This window comes from Podarcis muralis, chromosome 11 (genome assembly GCF_964188315.1).
Source record: "Podarcis muralis chromosome 11, rPodMur119.hap1.1, whole genome shotgun sequence".
Lineage (NCBI taxonomy): Eukaryota > Metazoa > Chordata > Lepidosauria > Squamata > Lacertidae > Podarcis > Podarcis muralis.
The window spans coordinates 14807671-14828265 of record NC_135665.1 but is presented as its reverse complement, the minus strand read 5'-3'; the positions used below and the strand labels follow the sequence as shown (position 1 = coordinate 14828265).

The 20595-nt window shown below is 44.5% G+C and overlaps 1 protein-coding gene across 2 annotated transcripts; it reads left to right on the top strand.

Moving 5' to 3' along the window:
• Positions 1-3647: 3647 nt before the first annotated feature.
• LOC114606444 (procathepsin L) lies at positions 3648-11956 on the top strand. 2 transcript variants are annotated; one of them, XM_028748698.2, is made up of 8 exons: positions 3648-3806; positions 5467-5604; positions 6550-6672; positions 6755-6910; positions 7643-7867; positions 9447-9615; positions 10915-11032; positions 11434-11956. In XM_028748698.2, the coding sequence occupies exons 2-8, from the start codon at positions 5479-5481 to the stop codon at positions 11531-11533; spliced, it is 1017 nt and encodes a 338-aa protein (XP_028604531.1). In that variant the 5' UTR covers positions 3648-3806; positions 5467-5478; the 3' UTR covers positions 11534-11956. The 2 variants fall into 2 exon arrangements, with proteins under 2 accessions (XP_028604531.1, XP_028604530.2); XM_028748697.2 differs by lacking the exon at positions 3648-3806 and adding an exon at positions 4606-4734.
• The last annotated feature ends 8639 nt before the right edge of the window (positions 11957-20595 follow it).

Below are 20595 nucleotides of genomic sequence, written 5' to 3'. Positions count from 1 at the left end.
CAGAAATCATGTGCTTTTTAACATAAGAGTGGCTGAATGCTGCCAGAGCTTAAAGGTAAATGATATCTATTTGTCCCACCCACTTTGTCAACACGAAAACTTCAATTTTGGACAACTGGTAATTACTAAATAAATAATTGGACTTATTTGCCTGATATAAATAACAATAATTACCTGATGAATCTCCTGAATGTTGTTTAAAGTTTGTAAAAGTCCAAATACAAAAGAAGCAAAGGATTGGAAACTTTATATAATGTGAACCTATCTAAGGGGACCCCCTTACACTTACACTGATATAGTCTTATTGGTTTCAAAAATAATATCTGAACTTAAATGCAACTTAGTCATTTGTGGTTATTATAATTTCACTGTCAAACTTTAAATTGTGTGGTTTTTTACTATTGTTTGCACAACTGGATTATTAATGCATATTAAAGTTACACATGTGAAAGCAAATCTGTTACAGTCTCACGTTTCTACCCACTTGCAACTGTCACTAAATTTATTGAGATTTACACTAATGTTCTACAATGGTTAAGTAAAATATATGTCTGTAAAAGTAAAAAGTAAATATGTAAAATATGTAAAAAGTAAGCCTACTGAGAACTAGAGGCTGATATGTGCACATGTATAGATGTGTTTAGATTTCGGGTTTTGTGCAACGTTAAACCTTTGCATGGTTGTACACTGGTCCATGGGGTCACGAAGAGTCGGACACGACTAAACGACTAAACAACAACAACACACTGAAATTACTTCTCAACAGAAATGCTATTTTCAGTGTAATACTAATTGTATTTATCAAATGCATTGGATTACAGTTAAGCAACATCCTAATTCTTTGTGTGCCTAGTCAAAAATAAGACCCAAGGGAAGGATTGCAGAATTACAGCAAAATCCCATTGAGCATTTCCATTGAATCCAGTGATACTTGCTTCCAAGTAAACCTGCACAGGATAGTACTTTTAGAACACCAGACAGAGAGTATTATGATGTTTACCTCAAAATTTTATGCATTCATTTAAGGAAATTAAAATGCTACAATAACTTCCAAATTGTGTTTTGGAGTTTTTTGTTTGAGTACTATGTTATGCTTGAAAGCACAAAGAAATGAACATTGAGATCTCTGCTTGGCTATGAAGCTCTTTGGGTGATAATGGGCAAAAGAAAATCTCCCAGCCTCAGAGGGCTGTTTTAATATATACAATATTAATCTGCATCTGAGCTGCTTTAAGGAAGGTGAGAGACCAATGGAATTATGTAAAAAAATATGTGTGTGTACCTGTTTTGTGAGTTCTGAAGGTATTGAAAAATCTGTATCAAAACCAGTAAGTTTAAAGACGAATAAAGAATTTGATAATGAGTGAAGGACAGCCCATGACAGATGACATTATTTGCATTTTAAGGTCTCGGAGCCCCTAGCAACTTCAGCCTGAGTAGACAATACTAGACCACAGAGTCTGACGCAGGTTAAATTTAGTTATCATCACTCTGTTACTTTTATTTCATTAAAATAAATAAAGAAAATGTTTCCCTCTGTGAGGGAAAGGCACAGATGTCAATGAAAATGTTTTCTAAGACTATCATTCTACATATCAACTGCTTAGCAGTAAAATCAAGGAGAATTTTGGGCTGCACAACTCAAAATTTTATTTATTTTGAGTGTTTGCACCTCGCCCTTCAGCCAAAAAGGCTCCCAGAGTGGTTTCCATACAATCATTTTTTATTTATTTGCTACGGGGCATTAAAAAATGTTTCAGGCCTTGAGCTTGTTTGCAGGTTCTAGCAGGGGAGCGTTCGAGGAACTTCAGTAATAGTTGCAAGGTAGATATAAGAAATTAGATTTAATGAGAATAAGTTTAATTATGAAAAAAAAGTGTATTGGCAATAAGTAATATGAATTTGAAGTATGGAATAGACGGGAGGTTGGGTCTTTAGTGTTAAGACCAATAGATGTTTTATTGTTTGCTAAGAATATTAAGTGTCGATGGTTATTTTTGTAATTTGTGTGTAATTTGGTATTTGTTTGTTTGTTTTTCTTGTTGTATAAATAAAAAACTTTAAAAAAAATGTTTCAGGCCTGATCTGTAGCCAGCAGAGCTCAGAGCCCGTAGGTCAGGGGCATGGAATAAAGTCCTGGGTTCAACTTCTGCCATCTGGGGTTTCGGATAGCAAACTTGAGAATGACACCTGAGATCTTTAGGTGCTGCAGCCAGCCAGCCTGAGCAGTACTTGTTTTCTCAAAGCAACTTCTGATATCATTAACTGAGCAGGCCTAGTTCATATTGTCCTGAGTATGATGATGGGATGTGACATAAACAGGAATGGGAAGTAGGCTCTGCCTTTCTGACGGACAGTTGGGTTTTGTACAAACACCTAGACATGGAGAAAAATGGAGCCACCATTGCTACAATGCAGAGATTACCTGCCCGTGTCATTATTGTTGTGCCCATGGTGGGGGCCAACCATTGGCAGAGGGCAGCTGCCCCCCTTCAAGTTAAACAATAAAAATACTGTACAGTACTTAACTTACTGACCAATGACGTCAGTTCTGCCCCCTCCTCAACAAAAGTCCTGTCCCCCCCAAGCAAAAATCCTGTCTACACCAATTGGGCCAATCTAACCAACCCCTAGACAAACCTAGACAGCATCTTAAAAAGCAGAGACACCCCCTTGCCAACAAAGGTCCGTATAGTTAAAGCTATGGTTTTCCCAGTAGTGAGAGCTGGACCATAAAGAAGGCTGATCGCCGAAGAATTGATGCTTTTGAATTATGGTTCTGGAGGAGACTCTTGAGAGTCCCATGGACTGCAAGAAGATCAAACATGTCCATTCTTAAGGAAATCAGCCCTGAGTGCTCACTGGAAGGACAGATCCTGAAGCTGAGGCTCCAATACTTTGGCCACCTCATGAGAAGAGAAGACTCCCTGGAAAAGACCCTGATGCTGGGAAAGATGGAGGGCACAAGGAGAAGGGAACAACAGAGGATGAGATGGTTGGACAGTGTTCTTGAAGCTACCAGCATGAGTTTGACCAAACTGCGGGAGGCAGTGGAAGACAGGAGTGCCTGGCGTGCTCTGGTCCAGGGGGTCATGAAGTGTCGGACACAACTAAACGACTAAAGAACAACAACACCCTAGATGCGCCCCTGGAGACATGCATAGCAGAAAACATAAAGAAACCCGAGTTCATCTGCATTTAATTTAGTTGTAGTCCGATGTCTTGTAAACCACCGTCACGTCTGCTGCTTTGTTTTTGCGCTTTGCAGGCGGCGAGGGCTTTTGAGTTGGACGAAGAGAACCACGCCTTGTCTTGCGAGGTAAAATGGCCTGAATGCGCCTTGGCTGCGCTTCGGGGCATTGGGATCATATCTGCTTGCAACGTCTCCTTTTCCCCCCGGCATTGTTTTGAAACAGGATTTCCCTCGCCTTGCTGATTATCTTATTATAACTGCATTACATATCGAACAGCTTGTGCCTCTATCATTTCCCAGCAAACGCCACAACCGAGCCAGGGCACGGGTCCTTGTCCTCGGCCGCCCCACTGCTTCCCATAAAAACAAAACAGCACCCCCTCCCGCTCGTCCATCACGGAACAGGTCCGGGCACCGCTTCGGATCACGGGATCGGGAGTCACGAACTTCGGCAGGATTAGCCCTCGCTCCGCCTCGGCGCCGGGCAGCCAATCGAAGCGCAACAGGGGCCGGGCTTCGGCAAGCCGGGCACATTTAGAGCAAAGCCCCCGGCCCGAAACAGGCCAGAGCAGGGGCGAGCCGAGGAGGGTGTTCTGTTCCCGGGGCCGACAAGGTGGGTTTGCAAGCGCCGGCAGGTCGCCAAGAGCCTCCATTTCGCTCCTCTCCGCGGGCTATTTTTGTGTAATGGCTGAGCGCTGGGTCTCCAGCATCCCTCGCCGCCGCTAACGGGGGCCTGGGGAGAAGAAGGGGGCTCCCTTGGCTGCCCCATTGATGCTCGGAGCCACTCGGGCTCCTTCTCCCCGGTGGAGAAAGGAATCCGGGAGGCGTCGCTGCCCGTTTAACGGGGTGTTTTTGTGTGTATCCTTATCGGCGAGCGAAGGGCAAGGAGGCGCCTGGGTGCTCGGCTGAGCTTAGGTATTTTTCCCTGGGTGGGCAGCGCTCCGATGAGCCCCCTTGCCCATCTTTTGGAAGTGGGAGTAGCGGGGATTTGGGGCGCGCCCGATTTGCCTGTGCGCGTTTTTTTAGGGCGCACCCAACTGGGGTGGGTCCCAGACCCTTCCTTCCCAGCTGGCTGCTGCGCGGGTCCTTCTCTCCCTTCCAGGCAGCCCAGCGCTGGGATTTCTCATCTTCTCCTGGCTTGAGGGATTTCCCCCTTGTCCTCTTCTGAACTAGACCGCCGCGCGCTCCTGCTCCAGCGCCGTCCTCCCCCAAAGCGATTTGGCTCCGGATCAGGAGCCAAACGGGCTTGTTTACACTGGGCCTGAGCGCCCTCCCCCCTCGGCCGCCTATCATGTGAGGGGCGCTCGCGTGTCTGTTTACTGGAGCGGGGTCACGTGCTGGGTTTGGGCTTTTTTTTTTTGCACCCCCCCCCCTTGGTACTCCGCCCCAGACTGGGATGTCGGGAGAGCGGAAGTGATTCCTGGAAAATGCCTGATTACTCATATCGGTATCCAGGGAGGCTTCTGAAAGCGCCAGCTATTAAAATGCTTTTACAGACCCCTCCTGTTTTTCTTCAGCCTTCGACAAGGGCTTTGAGAAAAGTACATTTGGGGAGGGGTGGGGGGAAAGGTCGCTGTCTTAGTTATCTAACCTGCAAAGGAAAAATCGGTTTGTAAAGCAGCCAATCTAATTCACTCCGATTGAATATTTGTGCGGTGGGTGGGGGCTGTAATAATAAAGTATAGGATTGTTAGAGATGTGATTTGTGGACATCTGGCAGGATTGGGGAACCTAGGCTTAGTAGTTGCTTGAACAGGCCTTTCATATACAGTGGTACCTCGGCTTAAGTACTTAATTCTTTCTGGAGGTCCGTTTTTAACCTGAAACGGTTCTTAACCTGAAGCGCCACTTTAGCTAATGGGGCCTCCTGCTGCTGTCATGCCACCGGAGCACGATTTCTGTTCTCATCCTGAAGCAAAGTTCTTAACCTGAAGCACTATTTCTGGGTTAGCGGAGTCTGTAACCTGAAGCGTATGTAACCTGAGGTACCACTGTATCTCATTTAGTTAGTTTCTGGTGCTCGTTTTTCACTTGCCGCAGAACCACAATCTGAAACACGTTGTATATACATACTAGATGCCTTGTGTGGTAGCGCTGTTGTGCATTTATACCAAAACTTTAAACAAGTAATTTATTCTCACTTCAATGAATTTCATTTCTGTGTAGTTTGCATGGCCTCATCAGTGGGGGATTAAACTGTTTCTGTCTATTGGTTCCTCACTGAAAGTGAAGGAGAGATTCCTGTCTAATCAGATCTTTTTCTTGCCCTATAGAGAGGTTTCACCATGAAGTTCTATCTGTGCGTTTTGGCCCTAAGTTTGGAGGCGTGCTTTGCTGCCCCAGGCCTGGACCCTGCTTTGGATGATCACTGGGGCATGTGGAAATCGTGGCATAACAAGAAGTACCATGAGGTGAGTGTCACTACATAACTCTCATTGTGCATGGGCAAAAGGTGTTCAGAAAACGTGCGGTAGCAAAAGTTGTATGAATGGTTCATGTATCTGTTGGTGAAACCATCTGCCAGCCTAGGTATTTGGGTATAATTGCCACCTTAGGGGACACAGACAACACTTCAATAATCTGAGAGTTACTGGTATAGCAGATTATAGTTAAGAACATAATGAACACCTTTTTAGTCCAGTATCCTGGTCCCTCAGTGACCAACCAGATTCCTTTGAGAAGCAGGCAAGCAGGATCTGAAGTACTGTTCTCCCCAGTTGTGATTCAGAGGCATACAGCAAGCAGACAATTTGTACAGGTAGACTCAAGTGCTCTAGATACTTTATTATCAGATACAAAAAGAATTTCTCAATATTATTTTGCTGCTTGAATAAGTCTCATCTTGGGAACAAAAAAAATGTAGCTTCCTTTTATATGGGAATACCAAGCTAGCAAGAGTAGTCATGTTAAGTAGGAACTACTCAAATATTAGGGCTAATGTTTGAAATGTTTTTCATAGCAATGGTAAGCTGCTTAGAGCAGCAAAGAAAAGCTAGGCATGCTTTTCATTGCTCAATTCAGATGTCATTGCAAACCACATTTAAGAAGTCTGGCTTGGCATGATGCCTGGATGGACAAATCATGATTTGTAATGAGCCAGTAAACCAGAACTGGATACCATGATTTGGTGTGGTGCGTGACTTTACAAACCATAGCTGCTGCAGCAGCCTATGGCAGTTGGAGCCGTAGCTATACCAAATAGATTGGGAAACCAAAACAGAGGCAACCATGGTTTGCAGAGGTTCCAACCATGGTTTGTCACAAACTATGGTCTGATGTCTGAACTGAGCCTATGTCTTTAGCTGTTAGAGGCTGTTGGGTGCTCAGTTCTCCTTGTTGCTTTCTTCCCCTTTTAGAAGGAGGAAGGCTGGAGAAGAATGATCTGGGAGAAGAACCTGAAGATGATTGAATTGCACAATCTGGACCACAGCCTGGGCAAGCACAGCTACAGACTGGGAATGAATCATTTTGGAGACATGGTACGTAAATGTCAAGTTGCACAGCTAGCATCTCCTGAGTAACTGCTTAGATGGCATGCTGACTTATTTCCTCTTTCTTCAGACTAATGAAGAATTTAGGCAAGTCATGAATGGATTTAAACGCTCGAAAACAGAAAGGAAGTTTTCAGGATCACAGTTCCTTGAACCAAATTTCTTGGAGGTGCCAAGATCTGTTGACTGGAGAGATAGAGGATATGTCACACCAGTAAAGGATCAAGTATGTATCTGATCTTCTGGGTTTTTTCTTTTCCTTTGCCTAACACAAGCAGCTTAGTCTGTGGTTGGATTTCTAAGTGGTACTTCAGCTTCTGTAGGACTTAACAGCCAAAACATAGCTACGTTGCCAAGAAAAAATAGCTCCTTTACCTTACTTTAGTTATGGGAGGTAGCTGAAGAACCCGAGGACAATAAGAGCCTGTTGGATCAAGCTCCTAGGGAACTATCCCAATCTCAGAGTGACCAGCTAAATGCCTGACCACAGCAGCACTTTCTCTGTCCCCAGTGTAGAGCTGTCATTCAATGAGTATCCCTTGAGAATTGGTTGAGGGATGCTTGGCAATGGGGTCAAAAATACAAAGTGCCTTTTTCTTATTTGATGCTAGTGAAATTGAGTTGCCTTTGCTAAAGCACAGGGGATGGGGACACTCAGGCCCTGCTTTGCACCTTCCTTTGGTGTCTTTTGCCCAACTGGAATGCGTTGTACTTGAATAATGTCTCTAGAATCTAGATTATATGTTTTCTGTCTAGGGTAGCCTTAGCTCCCACCTGGCTCTCTCCTATTGTTGGACTGCAACTCCCATCAGTCCCATCCATTAAATACTAAATTGAGAAGAGTAGTGACACTGCCAAAGCAGCATTTTCTCCCGCTGCTTTACTAGAAGCATTACAGTAGCATGGGCTGAACTTCTTTCTTCTTTAAACCAATGCATTTCTCCCCATTTGCCCTCAGGGTCAGTGTGGCTCTTGTTGGGCATTCAGTACCACCGGAGCCCTGGAAGGACAGCACTTTCGCAAAACTGGCAAGCTGGTCTCTCTGAGTGAACAGAACCTTGTGGATTGCTCTCGGCCCGAAGGGAACCAGGGCTGCAATGGGGGCCTCATGGACCAGGCTTTCCAGTACATAAAGGACAACGGCGGCATTGATTCTGAGGACTCCTACCCATACATTGGAAAGGTGAAATGGCTTCCTGACTGACAGCTTCTTCCTTGTCTGTTCTCTTGTCAGATCTACCAGGTCAACATACCTCCCAGGAAAAGAAATTCCAAAAGTTGTGTTGGAATAGCTTGAACCCAAGCATACATGGGGGTTTTACTGAGTTGTTGGCAGCCCAGCAGATGAAAATGGCAACTAGGCCTCCCCCCCCCCCCCGCCCCTTCATCATTGGCCTGAATTGGTTTGAAAGCCTTGAGCAATGATAGTGTTGTGGTTAATTTAACTAGGTTGCACATGCTAGATAACCCTTTAAAGCTCTACTTGCGCAATGCAAGTTAAAAATAATAACGACAGGTTGTTGACACATCAGTGAGTTGCTGCTGGCTAATTATCTCCAAGGACTTGATAGGATTCTTAAACAGCTGAGTGTTCTGCAGATACCTGTAAAACTATATAGCTTTGAGAGTTACACTACTGAAACCATTCTTCCACAACTTCTTAATGGAACATTCTGTTTTATTTTTCTACTTGCCTCTAATACCACTTGTTGGGTGGCAGATCAGATGTAATACAACATTAAATTGCTGTTAGCTTGTTAAATTGAAGTTTTAACTTCAAGGCCCACCTATGACTTGGGCAGCAAAGAAATAAAATTCTTAACACTTTGGAAAGGGAGAAGCTGTGGCCATCGAGATACTGTCACCCCCTGACCCTCCACCATGCTGGCTGAATCTGTTAGTCTAGCATTCTCCGGGGAGCTCTCGTTTTCCCATCTCTGCTGTATATTGAATTGCTTCAGAAAGTATTTCTTGAATTCAGGAGTGCCTTTCCAATACTGCTCACCTCTGGTGCTGTTTCATTGTGGAGATGAAAGGACAGTTCTGTTCGGATAAGAACTCTGTCTCTGCTAACGTTTCCCTGTTATCCACAGTTCCTTCCTGGCATCATAACTCTGTTTTGCCTGGGCAGACGTTGCATGCATTGTAGAGATTCCTAGGGGTGGAATGTGAGACTTGTCAGAAGTGCTGTGGTGGGGAATTGATAGATGGATGGGGATTCTGTGGTCCTTCAGGTGCTGGACTACAACTCCCATCCTCTGACTATTCACCCTGTTGCCTGGGGCTGATGGGAGTTGGAATCCAGCGATATCTGGAGGGACATGGGTTTTTCCACCCATGATGTATGTGAATCAGAGTTGGAAGGGACATCAAAGGTAATGTAGTCCAACACCCTGCTGATTCAAGAAATCAACTATTCTAGCGCCCCCTGATTTAGTCTTTGTTGAAGTAATGACATCTGGGAGGAGGATGGTTTGGTCCAATATATCTTCTGCAAGTTGAAGAGCATTGTGTGTGCATGTTAAAATTGGCACCTCTTTCACATATGAAATATCTTTGGGTTTGGGAACAAGAAGTACATAGATGGGAAGACCTAGTCACAAGCTCAGATGTGATATTTTCTTGTTGGGGCACATACTTCTTGTGTCATTTGTGGTTATTTACATTTGGGTGCGTATTTATTTTTATTTGGGGTTTTCTTTTGCGTTCACCGACTTTCTGAATTCTGAACCACAACCAACATGATTGTTGTTGTTTCCAAGGATGACGAAGATTGCTTGTACAAGTCTGAATACAACTCTGCTAACGACACCGGCTTTGTGGACATCCCTGAAGGGCGGGAAAGGGCCCTCATGAAGGCCGTCGCTGCAGTAGGACCAGTCTCTGTGGCGATCGATGCAGGACACACCTCCTTCCAGTTTTATGAGTCAGGTGAGCATTAGTCTAAGGGTCTGAAAATGATTTGTAATGGACTTGGCTGAATGGAGTATTGCACAGTTTGATTTCAGTGTGGGCAACAATATTCTGGTGCGCGCTAGTCTTGCACATCCTTAGGCCATTTTATCTATGAGGTGTAGTGGGGTTCTGGGTCTTGTTCCAATATGCATGGATGGTTTTTGCAGAAGCATTGCAAGGCTTTTGCTACTTCTGCATAAAGATAAGACAAACCCCATTCCTCGTATTCTTAGTGAGTTCATGCAGAGGTTTGGCGGGGAGATAGTTGCCTTGCGCAAGCTGCCAAGGCTTATAGAGCCCTGTGTCAGTTTCTTCCACTGGGCAAAACTAGCTTAGTGCTAACACTTTCTGGACAAGGGGCACCCATCAACTGAGAGGGCAAGGACTTGGAATTCAGTGGTGGCACTGTGGTCTAAACCACTGAGCCTCTTGGGCTTGCTGATTGGAAGGTCGGCCGTTCAAATCCCTGCAACAGAGTGAGCTCCTGTTGCTCTGTTCCAGCTCCTGCCAACCTAGCAGTTTGAAAGCATGCCAGTGCAAGTAGATAAATAGGTACCACTGCAGGGGGGAAGGTAAACGGCGTTTCTGTGTGCTCTGGCACTCGTCACGGTCCTCCGTGCGCCAGTAGCAGTTTAGTCATGCTGGCCACATGACCCGGAAAACTGTCTGTGGAGAAAATCTGGCTCTCTCGGCCTTAAAGCCAGTGTGGTGTAGTGGTTAAGAGCGGTAGTCTCGTAATCTGGGGAACCGGGTTCGCGTCTCTACTCCTCCACATGCAGCTGCTGGGTGACCTTGGGCCAGTCACAATTCTTTGAAGTCTCTCAGCCCCACTCACCTCACAGAGTGTTTGTTGTGGGGAAGGAAGGGAAAGGAGAATCTTAGCCGCTTTGAGACTCCTTAAAGGGAGTGAAAGGCGGGATATCAAATCCAAACTACTCCTCCTCTTCTTCTTCTTCTTCTTCTTCTTCTTCTTCTTCTTCTTCTTCTTCTTCTTCTTCTTCTTAAGTGAGATGAGCGCTGCAACCCCAGAGTTGCCTTTGACTGGACTTAACCGTCCAGGGATCCTTTACCTTTATAGTTCTGTGGTACAGAGACTTCTCTCTGAAAAGCCTGGGCAAGCTGCCTGCAGTCAGGATAAGACATTACCAAGCTACATAGGCCCCTGGCAGTTCCTATGACTGAGCATTCAGATGGATAACTTTGGACCTAGTAGACGAGGAAAGGTTGCTGTTCTTCTGGAAGCTGATCCACTGTTTTTGACTCCTTCCTTTCTAGGTATTTATTACGAGCCGGAGTGTAGCAGTGAAGAGCTGGATCATGGTGTTCTTGTCGTTGGCTACGGCTTTGAGGGTGCAGATGAAGATGGCAAGAAATACTGGATTGTGAAAAACAGGTACTGAGACTTCTTTAATATTTTGATCTCTGGCAGACTTAACTGTTTCTATATACAAGTTTGGTTTTCTTCTGGCTGAGGTTTGGGGACATCCAGGCACCCATACTTCCCACCTGAGTCTTGAAGTTGTACAAACCAAGAACAGCTTTTCGGTTTGAAATCCGCTGAATGTATAAACTGTCCCAAAAACAGATACGCAGGGCACTAAATATTCCTACGGGCCTAATAATTTCTAGGCTGACCAAACACTTTTGGCTAGTGGTATTGCTTTCAGCCAGAGAAGGAGCCCATCTGTTATGCATTCTGTGCAAAACTACAGCGGGGTGTGTGTGTGTGGAGGTACAAAAGTAAATCCTGTAACAAGAGGCAAAGTTGTAATGTTGTGTTTTTGTTTTTTCCAGCTGGAGCGAGAAGTGGGGCCAAAAAGGCTATATCTACATGGCTAAAGATCGGAAAAACCACTGTGGAATTGCTACAGCAGCTAGCTATCCCCTAGTATAATTTTGCAGAAAAAGGAGCCACTGGAACAGCCACAGCCGTTAACTTGAGGAAATATGAACCACTGGAATAAGCTTTCCAGCTTGTTGGTCGCCAGACATCTTCTGAGGCCACCAAGCATTCCAACTTCAGAAAGACTTTAAACTGACTAGTATCTGTTTCTTCCAAGATTGTTGTTTGGGTTGTTGTTTTTTTAACCTTGAACCTCTCTGATGTTTACTTGATGGCAACATGTGCCCCTCTTTTTTCCATTTTTTTTTTTTTATTACTTGATGTAAATGTTGCTTATGTGCACAAGCTTGTAATATTGATAGCTCGCAGACTGGCTAAACCATGTAGATTTTCTTTTTTTAATTTTATTTTTTAGGCAACAACTTGCACAGAACGTTACAGCTTTTAAAATAAAACACCAAACATTTCAATGTACCTAAATGGATTTTGTGTGCTTTCTTTTGTACATGAACTTCACCCTGTATCCCCCTTCTCATTCAAATCAATTAGTTTTGGACCAATTTGTTTTCTGATGTGGTAGTAAAAGCTGCAAAATAACAGAACAGCAGTGCAAAGCATGTAATGCAATGTTTTGTATATGGGATTGGAGTTGAGGTTCTCCATCTTCAATGAGTACCTTAAAAGATTCCTAGCAAAAGTCATTACAATGCAAACCGGCTTACACCGCAATATATTTGTTAGTCTTGAACGTTCCACAAAGCTCCTTGGTAGCCTTTGCTGCAACAGACGTCAAATGATTTCACAATAGGACTATACAATTTAATGCCAGGGACCTGCCCTCTCTGCTATGCAGCTATATGAAAAAAAGTTTTCCTTTGGGTGACAGTTGAATAGGGTATCTTTTCCATCTGCTAAAATGACACCTGCTCTGCAAGCGCAGCAGAGTGAACTGTACCAGCTCAGTCTGTTGGTGAGTTATAAAAAAAAATTGAATGCTCTGCAAGCAAAGTGATATGCAGTCAGTAAACCAGTAGAGCTGGAAATCTAAAGCTAAAGAAAGCTACTGTGCAGTTTTCTGTCTTAGGAAAAATTGTTGTGTTAACTTGGGGAAAACAGTAAAGTTGAAATCTTACCCACATTATGAACTGATGTAGAATGCAGAAACAAGTAAAGAACTCCACAGTGGTGTAGTATTTTGTTTATGAATCTTGTGAAATAAAAATAAGCCCCGATTGTAATAAAACCTCAAAGCTTTTTCCAAAAAGAAAAAAATAGGTTTTTAAAAAAAACAACTCTTTAAATATTAAAATCAACAATTTTTACCCTTTTCAATATGGGGGGGGCAGTAGTGATCTTGCCTCTACAGAGCTGTCTTGAAGATTGTCTTCTAAGCAGTTTGCACAGTGAAAAGTGTTAATAAAAATGGTTGTAGCATTCTGTGACCAATAAGGCCCCCTTCTTGATGGACTGAGAACCTAATGCTGTATTATAAAAGCCTCTATGTAGTAGACAAGGTAAACTGCTGAAATGTGACAGCTCCTGTTTTTGTAGCTTTGTGTTATGCTGTCATGAAAAAAGAAGCGCTGGGTACAGTGCAAAGGAAGGCCTTCCTGCCTTTATGGATTGGGCCAAAATCCCTTTAGTTTTGGTGCTTTGCCTTTTTCTATTTGAAATTTTCTTCCTGTTCTTCATTCACTGCCCCGTGGAGATTCCCAATGAAATGGAGAGAGAGTTTGTGTATTTTCTATAGGGTGGATTATTTGGTATCACCAAAGAAAAGTGCACAGATATTGTATAAACTAATGTGTTTATGCAAATTTAGAAATAATAAAAAGTAAACCGAAATACAATTCATAGCTCCATAGTGGAGAAAACTTGCTATGTTAGCTGTGTGCCTGCTCAGTTTTTCAGTGTGCTCTCCGGGTGCTAATTGTTGATGGGTGACTTTGACGCCCCTGCTTTCCCTTATTTATAAACCAGATCTCGACTGGGCACAGAACACCCACAAGTAGGAGTGTTCTGTAAAGGAGAGCACTTGAAGTCTGCATATGCATTTACCCCAACTTTTCTCAACTATAGCATAACTCATGGGTAGCCAATGTGATCCAACAACTAGCCCAGATAGGACCTGGACCTTGTGATCATCATCTGTGGTCCTCCTTTGTGTGCCGCCTCCATGAGAGGTCCAGAGGGTGGAATGCTCTTCCCAAGGCGGCTCTCTTGGCACCTTCATTATACATCTTTAGACGCCAGGCAAAAACCTTCCTCTTCAGCCAGGCCTTAGGCTGATTAACATCTTATGTCCTTTTAAATGTGTTTGTGGTGGTGAAGGGGTTATTGGCTTGTTTGTGTTTTATGTATTTTGCATTCGCATTTGGTGTTTCTATGCTGTGAAGTGCCCTCAGATCTTCAGGCGAAGGGTGGCATTCAAATTTAATCAATACATAAAAGAATAAATAGTCGCCGGTGCTCATGACAGACAGCCATTGCAAAACTGGAAAAAAAGAGTGGCTTTACAATGGATAGCAGAGATGCAGCAATGGAGAAAGACCTTTCATTATTTTCCTGCCCCAAACTGCACACCTTCAGCATTTTAAACCCTGCAAAGGGAAGATCAGCAGCAGACTGAAGTAGATTTTAAACCAACTCAATGGGGAGATGCTGCCCTGGGCTCCTTTGGGAGGAAGGGCATGATATAAATAGCAAAATAAATTTGCATTTGATGTGTCCATTAGAGTGTCCAGTTATGCAGCCCATGTTAACATAAGGAGGGTCTGCATCACCCCAAAGAGAGCAGTTATTTGCATATGGCAATGATATATATAGAAGCAAATGTAGAAATAATTACTATAAATAGTAATAGAACTTCACCCGGGGGTGGGGGTGGAGACGCCAGGTGATTTGTATGCCTACTCAGTCTGCTAGCATCAAACTGCTCTCTCTCTTTATGGTTCCTTCTCTTAAGACAAGACTTGGACTGGTCAGCATTGAAATACAAGACACCTTCAAATACAGCTCTTCAAAACAGTAAAATAAAGTAGGTCACATGACTACCCAGCTCTCCAAAATACCTTGGCTGGTCGGCTCATAGCTTACCATTTAAATCTAGATCAACAAGGTTTCCACCGTCCTCACCTAACCAGGTGATAAGTACATTGGCGATTGAACTCTCTGTTCCTGCAAAGCCGTCTAGCCTGATCAGATGCATGTTTACTCAGAACACAGTTACCAAGAACTAAGGAGGACTTAGTTCTTAGCACATGTGATGAAGGTTGCAGCATTACTTGTACCAAGTTTTGTTTTTGTTTTGTTGGAACTTATGTTTGAGGTTTTCCAACCACCTTTTCACATCAATGAGACTAGTTTTTTTAAAAGCCCACACGCGAACGTTGATGACAGGAAAGCGAGTTATTTCTCACTAAGACAGTGGGGCTGGGGATGACCCAAAAGGTTTGACCGGAACAGGAAGTGGAACAAAGAAGACATCCTCCTACACTAGGTTTGCTTTTGTATCAGTGGATATTAAGAAAGAGAGAGCAGCTGTTGGAGGGGAAGCCTATAAATTGCTGCTGTTGGGTTTTTCAAGTAAACTGGCATGTGTCTTTCTGGAGCCTCTGCTGATAATGCATTTTTGAATTTCGCTTTGAATCAATGGGGCATAGCAAGCAGTTCTGCCCTGGGCTGGGATTAGGCTGCTCAGTGTGTTTGTTATTGAACAGCCCACGACTGAGTGAGCAGTTGATCCGGGGATATGATCTCTTTCTCAGCAGTGAGCAAACTGTTCCACTTTTGATCAGTACAGGAACCAAGCAAGAAGATTTTCGCTTGGCTTCGGTTCTAAGGTTTCATGGCCCAGCGAAGAGCACCCCATCTTTGAAAATTTAATAATTTTCATTCTTGTTCAGACGGGTTGTTGCATTTGAAACCTAAAAGAAAATGTTGAAGATTGCAGACTGAGACTGATACCAGAAGAAGAAGAAGAAGAAGAAGAAGAAGAAGAAGAAGAAGAAGAAGAAGAAGAAGAAGAAGAAGAAGAAGAAGAAGAAGAACAACAACAACAACAACAACAACAACAACAACAACAACAACAACACGAAACGAAAAAACCTGGTCTCACCTTAACCTTTTAGGGGTCAGCAAGCTTTTTCAGCAGGGGGCCAGTCCACTGTTCCTCAGACCTTGTGGGGGGGCCGGACTATATTTTGGGAGGGAAATGAATGAATTCCTATGCCCCACAAATAACCCAGAGACGCATTTTAAATAAAAGGACACATTCTACTCATGTAATCTGTGGGCCGGATTTAGAAGGCGATTGGGCCGCATCCGGCCCCCGGGTCTTAGTTTGCCTACCCATGCCTTATACCATACATACCAAATGAGCAGAAAGTACGAGGAAAAGGGTAAACAGAAATAATGTTTAATTTTTAAAAGGGCTCTGCAATGTCATGGCCCACTCATGTCCCAAGACCTACCCTTCTAGTTCTTCCCTATGGATTGCATAGAGAGATGGGATTGGGACAGAGAGCCCAAGTCACGTACAATGGATTGGGTCCAAAATATTCTGTTGGCACCCCATAGCTCAGAGTAAACCCTGACAGCAGGAGTTTGTCACCTGCCCCCGGCCCCCTGCATATTGAAATATGCCCAGTGGGCATATGGAAATTTGTGCCATGGACTTGTGCCCCACGCGCAGTAATGCCCTTGATCAGATTACCCCCTCCAACATCCAACAGAGCTCAGGTCCTACCTCCTTCCCCTAAAGGGCAAACCATATCCTTATCACTATCCATGGCATATCTTTGAACCATAGTATGGAGAAGAGATATTTTCAGTCCCATTGAGATAACACAAATGGCAGCAGCTAGGCTTCATTCATTTTCTATCAGGCAGCGCACAGCAGGAAGAAAACCTTGCCTATGTACACCTTAGTATCTTGAAATTAGCTGTGCATGAAGCTGTGCATGAAGTCACAAAACAGGGGTCCGCCAAGTTTTTCAGCAGGGGGCCGGTCCACTGTCCATCAGACCTTGTGGGGGGCCAGACTATAAGCCACCGCCCACTGACTCTCCCCTCCCTTCTCCACAGCACTGGACAAGCCCCGGTGGCTGCTTACCTGTGTCTTGCAAGCGGCAGGGGCTGGCAGCAGCGGCAGGACGATGAGCGGCGCACGAAAGGGCTCCCGAGAGGGGCTGCTTAAAATGGCGGCCATTTGAGTGCTGCTGCTGCTGGCACCAACAAAGCCCAGCCCCCTTCCTCCTCTAGTCAGGGCAGGGAGAAGCCAGGAGGAGGGAGGGAGGAGGCGCTGGCGCCACCGCCAAGGGAGGGAGAGGGAAAGAGTGTGCGCGCTGGCGATCCACGCAGTGATTCCCAGACCGTCTGTGGGCTGGATCCAGAAGGCAGTTGGGCCTGATCCGCCCTGCGGGCCCTAGTTTGCCGACCCATGCTGTACACACTAGAGAGAGTGTGTGGATGTGTCTTCTCCTGATGCGCATTACCTGATTTGTTTCTGTGTCTGTAATCCCCACACCCCTGAACTCTGATTCAATGAAGCGGTCATGTACAATGGCTGTTTGAAATGTAGGCATTTCAGTTTAACAGTTGCATCTCTGTTGGAATTGGATGGAGCTGGTTTGAGGGAAAGTACACAAACAGCACAAATTTTATTTTTTAAAAAATGCAGCGTACATGTCGATTGTGCCTAACACCATGTGCACTCAGGTTCAAACACCAGTGGTGGGCATGTGCTGGAGCCACCCTAAACTGTAATGTCTACACAGCACTGGGCTGTGCCAAAGTTCCACCGCCTGAATTTGTGTTCTGTATGAGGAATGGCAGTGTGCACTGTGGAAGCTGCCTTCAGAATAAAAATCAAGCTACATCCAAAAATTATGCGTGAGCCAATTGTGTGAATATTTTCTGCATTTGTTCTCCCCTGTGGCCATAATTTATTTTAGCCTTTTGGCTTTACATTCCTAATTCATTTTAAGGAAGTGGTTTCATATTGCCTTAATCTCATTTCCTAAACTGAAGTTAGGCCTTCAGCTTAGAATTTCAGGTCCTCTTTTATTTATTTAGGATATTTCTGACCCACTTCCTGATCCAAACAGAACCACAAAGCATCTTACACTCCGAGGGGGGAAATCACGAAGAGCCACGAAGCAGCTAGAAGTGAGTGATTCACACAACACTCCCCCCCCCAAAAAAATGTGCATTTTGACCCCCCCAAAAGTTGGTACCCTCCCACCTCGAATGCATACAATGCATATTACTGCCTAAAGAGCAGTCAGACCACAGAGTCAGAAATTACCTGACTGCACCACAGCAATCCTGGAAACGTGTGCAGCTGTTTCACCCAATTAATTGGATTTCAAAAGCAAATTCAGTTAGATTAATCGAAATGCATAGAAGCTGTTTTGCAAAAAGAAATAAATCTAGGTGCTTAGGATGAGATACATCATGCAATGCACCCACACGAAAGGCACTGATATCATGTCTGAGTCAAACATGCTTAAGACACATTTGTTAATCATGTTAGGATGCTCCATGAGAAGCAGTCTGTTAATTAAACCAATCAATTGTGATGGCCTGGGAATCCGATTCAGAGAGTGAACCGGAGGAATCCCAGCCGGCACAGGAGTCCCCGCCTCCAGGGCCGGCTGAACTGGGGCAGGGCCTTGATTCTGAGGAGCCTGCACCTGTGCTGGATCGTCAGGAGCAGGCACCAGGTGAATCCATTCTGCCTCCAGAGGTGGTTGAGGACTCAGTGCCTACAGGTGAGTCTCCCCCTGGGCCCAGTAACCCTTCAGCCTCTCCTGAACTGCAGAGGCTTAGGGCAGAGAGGCGAAGGGAACTGGTTTCTCCCAGGAGGAGTGCTCGCCTTAAGGCCAGGAGAGGCGGGGCTCCTGGGGGCCGGGACTGCCCCTGGCCTCAGAGAAGATAAAGGCCAGTCAGCCCGGTCCCAGGTTGTGGGAGCAACGTCGTTGTTGAGTACCTGTTCCTTCCCGGACCCAGACCTGACCCTCCAGTGTTCCTGTCCCCGCTCGGCTTCCTGCTTCGGACCTCGCCCCACTCCTTGTGAACTGTTTCCAGGCTAGTGACCCAGGACCGGACTTTGACTACGCCAACGGTAACCTTTCCCCCGGGACCAGCACATCAATAAATCAAGGAGCACAGTTGCCTTGACAATGAAGTAAAATAGCACATTCATCATATACTCTTTCATTCCATATAATGTTGCCAACTTTGCCTTCTTCCAAGCCTCTCAATCGTTTTTTACTTTCTGCAAGTTTGGGCTGGAAGGACTCGTGCTGCAAACAGTGGTTTCGCGTCAAAAGTTTAACCTTTACACTTGACGAAGTAGAGCTTCAGGCTTCAGTCAAACTCAGTCATCTTGGTGGTATGCTAATTGGGGCCAGCGAGGCAGAGATAATCATCTCAAGCATTCCAAAGAAGACTTGTTTGCATGCTAATGTTTTGCTGGGACTCTTGTTGGACTCTTCAGATGTTCCAGCAGATATATCTATGCATTTCCTCAGAGCATGTGCACATGTTGCTATGTTTCAAGTTCAGCTGGGCATGTGCTGGGCATAGGTTTATTCTTTTCTCACCAGCTATGGTGAGGAACGGTCCACTCTGAAATCCATTTGACACATAATGATGTGAGGAGAGTTATTCTTAAGGCGTTTGTGTGTATTAGGACTGCATCAAGCATGTACTATATTCACATACACATAGATGATATACCCAAACCCATTGTCAGAGGACCAAGGGTGCTTTCAGACTATTGCCATTTTGGGGAGAGATTCAATCACATACCATCAAATATGTTTTTAGTAGCTCTCATTTTTACATGAGACAGAACTCATGTAAAAATGAGAACTACTAAAAAACAGGGGGAAAGGGGGGTGTATATATAAATAAACAACAACAACAACATTCAGGTTATGCAATTAAATTGATTGGGGGGTCTTGTGTAACAAACCCACTCCCCCCATTTATAACTGCTGTACTTATATTATTATTCCAGCTATATACTTTATGAATTTAAGAAGAGTTTGGATTTGATATCCCGCTTTATCACTACCCGAAGGAGTCTCAAAGCGGCTAACATTCTCTTTTCCTTCCTCCCTCACAACAAACACTCTGTGAGGTGAGTGAGGCTGAGAGACTTCAGAGAAGTGTGACTGGCCCAAGGTCACCCAGCAGCTGCATGTGGAGGAGCGGGGAATCAAACCCAGTTCACCAGATTACGAGACTACCGCTCTTAACCACTACACCACACTGGTTCTCAATTTAACACTTGTAGTAAGAGGCCCAGCATTCCAATTAAGTCCAAACTGAATGAAAATGAATTTGTGAACAACTCTTAGTTAAACAATTCTATATTGGAGCCTTCCTCTGAAATATTTCTTGTTAACTTTGAGGTTGATCTGTATATATTACTGGCTGAAAGAACAGCTAGGTAGTCATTTTTCTCAATCTGGATCAAAGCTGGGTTGGGTGGGGTGGGTGTGTGCATCAAAATACAGGATGTATAAGAAACAAGAAGATAAATAGAGGCTAGATATTTGTGACTCACACCATGTGTATACAGCTTCTCAAACTAGTGGTTCGGAGTACACTGGATGTGGAATTAACGGGGTTTTATCCAAGAGTTTTAATGACTTTTGAACCAAACAGACCAACATGGCCTCTTCTTTGGAGGGAAAACACAGGGGAAGGTTGATATACAGAAGTGATCTATGTTAGCTAGCTGGAGAGAAAATCCATGCTTAGAGATATGATGCTTTTAATAAGCATAAATAAGCTACCAAACTGGAAAACAAAGAGGGGCCATCTTTATCAGAACAATGTGGGGTCATGTTGGTTATGCAAAAGTCCAGTCGTTGCGGCCTGGCAGCCAAGGACAGTTGCCTTCCGATTTTGATCAGCTGCCCCACCGTAAAATTGGGGAAATAAACATGTTACCCCACAGGTCACAAGACTAAGGGTAGTCTCATGTGGCGGAATGGAAAACAAACACCTGCAGCAGACTGATTAGCTGAACTGATGGTTTGAACATTGACAAATGTTTTATCTGAGTAAAGGAGGAAGATGGCAAATGACTCACTTGG

Bases quoted from the DNA above. Each gene is read 5' to 3' on its own strand.
- LOC114606444 (XM_028748697.2), top strand. From the start codon at position 4,621: ATGCCTGATTACTCATATCGGTATCCAGGGAGGCTTCTGAAAGCGCCA. The intron at 5,605-6,549 runs GTGAGTGTCACT...TTCCCCTTTTAG, and splicing joins ATAACAAGAAGTACCATGAG to AAGGAGGAAGGCTGGAGAAG. The intron at 6,911-7,642 runs GTATGTATCTGA...ATTTGCCCTCAG, and splicing joins TCACACCAGTAAAGGATCAA to GGTCAGTGTGGCTCTTGTTG.